At 37.7% G+C, this 6,306-nt stretch overlaps 1 protein-coding gene across 1 annotated transcript; it reads left to right on the forward strand.

The window, feature by feature from the left end:
- Nucleotides 1-504: 504 nt before the first annotated feature.
- On the forward strand, nucleotides 505-5,563 carry LOC123966160 (transmembrane protein 179-like). Its single transcript, XM_046042364.1, has 2 exons — nucleotides 505-714; nucleotides 2,182-5,563. The coding sequence occupies exons 1-2, from the start codon at nucleotides 532-534 to the stop codon at nucleotides 2,371-2,373; spliced, it is 375 nt and encodes a 124-aa protein (XP_045898320.1). The 5' UTR covers nucleotides 505-531; the 3' UTR covers nucleotides 2,374-5,563.
- Nucleotides 5,564-6,306: the final 743 nt, after the last annotated feature.

Below are 6,306 nucleotides of genomic sequence, written 5' to 3' on the forward strand. Positions count from 1 at the left end.
CTTTTAGAGAATTCGACCAGCTCTTATCATGGCTGCCACTGAAATACTTCCGGTTCACTTCACTCAGTTAGGAACCTTCCTAAGCAAAAAAGACTTTTTGGACGCAGCCGTATATTGGTAAAGGTAAAGAGTTTTTTTTCCTTTGCAGTATCAATTTACTGTATGTCTTGTTTCCTCCGGTGCTGTTACCATGTTGCTGTAATTGTGATGTTTGCTACGGCTGTTTCACAAACAGTCCTCATCCACCTTTTAATTATTAAATGAATCCTCACATTAAATTATTGCAATAAACTCTGCAAAAATTGAATATATATATATATTTTCAAGTAATTATTATCTGATACCAGTAAGTAAACAGATACAGAATCCTCTGTCATGTTTATATGTAATTTTAAACTGTATTATTTATTTATATTATAAGACAGGAATGTCTGTTTTTGGAGCAATCCAGCAAATTAAATACCTGATATTATCCACACTGGCGATAGCATGGCAAAGCTTTTAATCCAGTGTTGATGTTGCACTGATAAAATGTCACAGCAGACAGGTGGACATCCTCCATCTGCAACAGTGACCAACCTAAATGTGAGTGTGGTCGGATCCTTTCTCAGCCCGCCATGTTTGTTTGTGTTCAGCTGTGCAGAGTCCCAGTCCGTTCCCCTCTACTTGGATGTGGACACCTCCTCTTTCTACACAGAGCTCAGTCTGGCACAGGTGGGAGCGCTCAGACAGTAAACACACACATTGTGTATGATAAGTCACACCCACTTCCAACCTAGCCTGTTACAGCAGCCTTGCCTGGACAATGCATTCTCTCACAAGGGTTGTCTTTTATATGTAGTTATAAAATGCTAGGTATCTATTACACTGATTGCATTTTTCCTTACCGATTACTTTTTTTTTTTCGTTTTTTTTTTTTAAGGTCTGACCCGCTGATTCCAATTTTGTTTCTTTCTATAAACTATATTTGACAGTGTACACAAACACTTTCTCCTAAACTGCAGCAACTTACAGGACCTTCTCTCACTAACACATCTCAAATTAAAAAGTGCTTCAGGTTAGGCTGCTGGACAGAGCTTTTTGTACAAATAAAATCTAACTGAAAATAAACTGCAGTATTAAGTAGGCCATAATTACAGGGGGCTATTTATATATTTTATTTGAAAATAGTCGGTGACTGTGCTGCTGTGTGACACCGTGCAGCGCAGCATGTGTAATGTTAAATGTGACCGACAGAAAATGTAATATTTGTGCTGCTTGGGTCCGGTCACCAGTCATGGCCGATTAAGCTGAAAACCTGCCAATTCCGGTCCCCAGCCGATCAATCGGTGCATCTATAGTATCTACTACTGCACTATAAAATAATTATTATTCTTTCAGATTTCAGCAGGTTAGTAGAAGCTCTGCCTTTACTGTGTGTAGGTGTAAGAGATTAGTTAGTGTCATGAATCTGGGTATTTTATCCAAAATGAAACTGGCTACAACTAATCCCTAATAATAATGGCTGCACAATAGAAATATACATTTTCTTTTCTTGACTTGGCATTAAGTTCCTAAATGGTGGTGATGATTTATTTAGTCACACAGTATTTGTCCCTAACACACCCAATACTGTACGACCGATCTAAACAACAGAGGCTAATGCTAATCAATGTTGTTGTGTTTTTGTATTCTACTCCCTGCATACACATGTCTGATAATCAGACTGCATTCCTGTTTAGTTTCACGGCATTATTCAGTCTGACAGTATGTTCATGTAAGCCTATTTCAATGTGGTAGGATGGTGATTTTGTTTTATTTTACCATAGCTAATCATCAGCAGTGAGCAATGTTTCCTTTCTGACCTCATTTCAGTCATTCATGTGAAAGCTTTCATGTGAAAAGCTGCTGCAGTGGTTGCAAGGAACGTTTGTCATGGTGATCGAATAAATATGCCAATGGAAGAATTATTGTCTCTGTAATCTGAGTGACGACACCCCTATTCTCAATCCCTCCTAACACCAGACCTATTTAAATCCCTGAAAAAAACTGCAGTTCTTGGCAGCCTACAGACACACACACACACACACACACCATCATCTATTGCCTTAGTGTGCACAGTTTATTCTGATGTTCTTGTTCTTATGTTCTTATTGTGTAAGCGTGACTTTAAGCTTAATCAATCACTCCGTGTGTCCTCAGGCGTCTCTGTGGTGTGTGACTGCTCTGTGGTTGACTCAGTCCATCCTGGCTTTCCTGCGGCTCTACCACTCTCACAGCCAGCACATCAGCGGGCCATGTCGTCCCCGAGAGAAGGAGCTGCTGCTGGGACACAGTCCATCTGAGAGCGGCTCCCCCTCACCTACTCCAGCAACAACCAACCTTTTAGTGTAACTGAGTGTGTATGAGGTAGTGATATAACTCCACCATCTAAATTTAGTTTTAAACCCAATTTTTTTACCACTCTACAGTTCTTACTACTGCATGTAGATTGAACTTCCAAGTAGGGCTGAATGATTTTGGGAAATAATCTTTTAACTAATATTGCAATTGCGATTTAATATGCAATTATCTTTTAAGCTCTTTATCTTCTATATTATTCAAAACAGACAAGCAATAAATCATTGTATGTTATGACCAACACAACATTGGATAGATTAAACATACACTGTTCTTTCCTGTAGGCCACGCCTATATGTTATGATAAAATTAGGTGATGCATGAATTGTGTGAATTAATATTCTAAGCAATGGTATCAAATTATAATGATTTCACAGAAAGGTAATTTGAGTCAAGTCATAACATAATATTATCAGGTAGGCCTACCTACAGATGACAAGAAAAACTAAATTAACCTTAGTGTGTTATACAGTAAGTGCTCAATACAAAACCCACAGTTCAACCACCAGTTAATTCGTCCTTATCTCGGTTCAAATCTCCACAAGAGTCCATCTCTCAACAAAAACCTCCTTTTCTGGATCCCAGCAAGCAAACAAACAAACAAAAATACTCAGACTGAGGTTTAATACAAAAGTTGGCCAACGAACTTAAACCAGGTGACGACTCTCATGTCTAATAGACAAACTTAGTGATTGTCCGATGCTGCTGATGAGCAGCGCAGTTGCGCACCAGGCTGTAACTCAGGAGAGACTGGGCCTCATTCGGACTGGTGAGTTTGGTTTGAAACGCCATCACAGATATTCCTTGAGCTGACTGGTGGCTGGCTGTGTGTGTGTGTGTGTGTGTGAGTGACACATTGCGTTTGTAATACGCTAACCATACTACACGTGTCTTTCTGTTGTGCATTTTCCCTGTCCACCAAAGTGGCGGATGGCCCGACGATTTCACCCACCACACCACTGCCAACAATTTACCCGCATTTGGCAGGTGCAAATTAAATTCTTTGTTTGACACTAAGGTTTCTGCGGTTCTGCCAAGCCTGATGCCATTGTACAGGTCAAGGTCCAGCTTAACTTGCGAAGTTGATGCTTCCTCTGAAGACTGCTTTACTCTCGAGTGTCACGTGACCAGAGTGTAATTGCAGCCTTTGCAATTAGAAAATCTTGTTTTATCATATCGGGATATTATCACAAATGCAATTAATCGTTCAGCCCTACTTCCACGTATGGTTTAGAAGATAACATTAAATGGATGTTTTTATTTTATATAATTGATATAATAGAGCCTGACCGATAAGTTGTGTATGTCAGCTGATAAGTAACAAGAAACTTGAGTATAGAAATGCCAAAGATGTGTCAGGTAATTTAGAAAGGGTTAAATATAGTCTGTCCTTTAAGAGAGCACTGACTTTTACACTGTAAAATCTTTTTCAATGTTGTCTCTTCATAGTAAAAAATGATCCTCCAATACTTCGTTAAAAGATTTTTTAAATCTCAAATATTGAAATTGGTACTGGACTCCAAAATCCAGCATTAGTCAGACTATATTATATAATGACATGATGTTTGAGCCAGGCCAACATCACTTACATGAAACTGTCATCCCAGTTTGCCCTGCCTCGTGCAAGCACCCATGACCTCACAGTGACACCACAACTTAGCCCCAGTTTGTGCCTCTTGAGTATTTATTACATTTGATAGTAAGGATCTATTTTTCTGAATGATAAAAAAAAAAAAAAAAAAATCCTCAAAGATTCCTGAAGAAATATTCAGTCCGCTGCATGATCAAAAAGATTTAGTTGTGACTTTATTCTGAGTTGGAGATATTCTGACAGCGACGATAAAAGAACTACAAGTGTCAACAAACTGTTGGCAAAATAGCTGCAAAGCTTCGATTACTGCATAAATGATTATATTAATTATTATATTAATTATTATAACACCAATACAATAGATTCAGCTAATTTAAAAGGATCTATACACCGTGTGTTTGTATCAAGCTCCAAATACATAACACAACAAAATAATCCAAATTAAGCTATTTTGTCTTGAAATAATCAATGTATAATAAATAAGTAACACTGCAAAATCAGAATAATGGGAGGTTTTGCTGTTCTCTACATATTGAATATTGTTTCATATGTATGGTTTGAAGAGTCTTAAAGGATTGTGGAAGTGTTGTTAAACAGGGAATTTATTTTTTCGGGAAAAACTGAGGCTTCGCTCTTGTGACTCCATTGTAACAATGTGCACTCACTGGGACTAAGCTCAGCACTGTGTTGGGACAAAAAGGGATTTTACAGAAGACAAAAGGAAACACTCATCAGAATAGCTGAAGCAGATGTATTCAGTGATCTAATAGCCACAGTGTTATCAGATGCTACTGCTTATCCCTGTCATTTGACCTCAAGCAACCAGATGGTGTTTTTCCTGCAGTCTGTTTAGAATATATTTAATATGCATGGTTGTTTACATTTCATCTGGAGTCTGACATTTTGCACAGTTGTGTCCTCATCAGGGAGAATATAGTTTTGTCGACTGTGAATATTCAGATGTAGCACTGAGGCGCTTTTATTGTGAAGCATGTGGTGAAGTGAAACTGAGCCACCGTGTACGAGAAACAGGCTCACTATGTGAGCATGACCTGAACGTTTCATTGTGTAACGGAAAAATCACTGCTGGCCTTCTCTGCTCTTGTGACGATTGTTATTATGATGCTGTTTGTCTGGACACTGCCACTCTCAGGGCGTTAATGAAGCAGTCAAATCTCCTCTACTTCTCTCCTTAGAGTATAATTTGGAGGTAAACCATCAAGGATCTGTGATGGTTTTTGTATTGAGAGAGATTTATGTGGAGCCCAAAAGGGTCAGTGAAGAGGAAAGAATTTACTAACTTTGCTGAGTTTTTAAAAAAACAAAAAAGTGATTCAAAGTTGTTTCTAAACTTCTTTCCTGTTATCATTGACCCGAGTGGTTGTAATGAAACACAGACAGCGGAGCAAGAAATCTGAAGTAAAGAGAGATGAGCCAATAATGTCACCTGAAATTAATTGTAATATATAAAATGTATTTTGTATTATAACTGCCAGTGGTCTTCACCTCTTATCTCTTATACCTGTTTGTGCTTATTCACATTCATGTTTATTGCATTTGTGTTTGTTGAATAAAAAGCTTCTCGTTATGAAAGAATGTTTCAGTTTAATACTTAAAACGTGCATCCTTTTAGAAAATTAACATGTCTGAATCATAAAAAAAGTAATAAAAACGGTTCATTATGTAAGGTCTTTATACACCACTGAAAACATAGTTAGGGATATTATATTGCACTTCTGTCAGTAGATCCTCCTAAATCAGAATCAGTTTTATTGCCAGGTATGTGTACACATACAAGGAATTTGACTCAGGATTGTACATTGCTCACGATGTGCTTACTTATACAATAATACCATAACACAATAATAAAATAATAATAAAATAAAATCAGACACGAACTACAGAATAGACAACACTAATATACACACTATGAACAAAACAATATAGACATATTGACAAATAGTGCAGTAATCAGAGTGCAAGAGAACTATTCTCATTATGTACATATTGAAGGTGGATATGATATACAGGTACACATACATGCATACATGTACACAGTGTGATGGAGCATAGTGCAAAGGATGCTGGAAAAAATAAATAAGACCTATGATCGTATGACCTGAGGTAGGTGTATTGGTATGCAGAATATACAATATGACATAGTATGAACATAGTATGAACAGCACTGAAATAGAAAATGGTGAATAAATAAGTGGAAACCAGTAAACAGGTGGCTGATTAGAGATAGAGTTACTGGGTTATTGCACAGGGATTGTTCCTGACACCGTGAGTCAGAAATCAGCTGTTCATCAGAGTGATGGCTTGTGGGAAGAAAC

This window comes from Micropterus dolomieu, unplaced genomic scaffold (assembly GCF_021292245.1).
Source record: "Micropterus dolomieu isolate WLL.071019.BEF.003 ecotype Adirondacks unplaced genomic scaffold, ASM2129224v1 contig_12819, whole genome shotgun sequence".
NCBI classification, from domain to species: Eukaryota; Metazoa; Chordata; class Actinopteri; order Centrarchiformes; family Centrarchidae; genus Micropterus; species Micropterus dolomieu.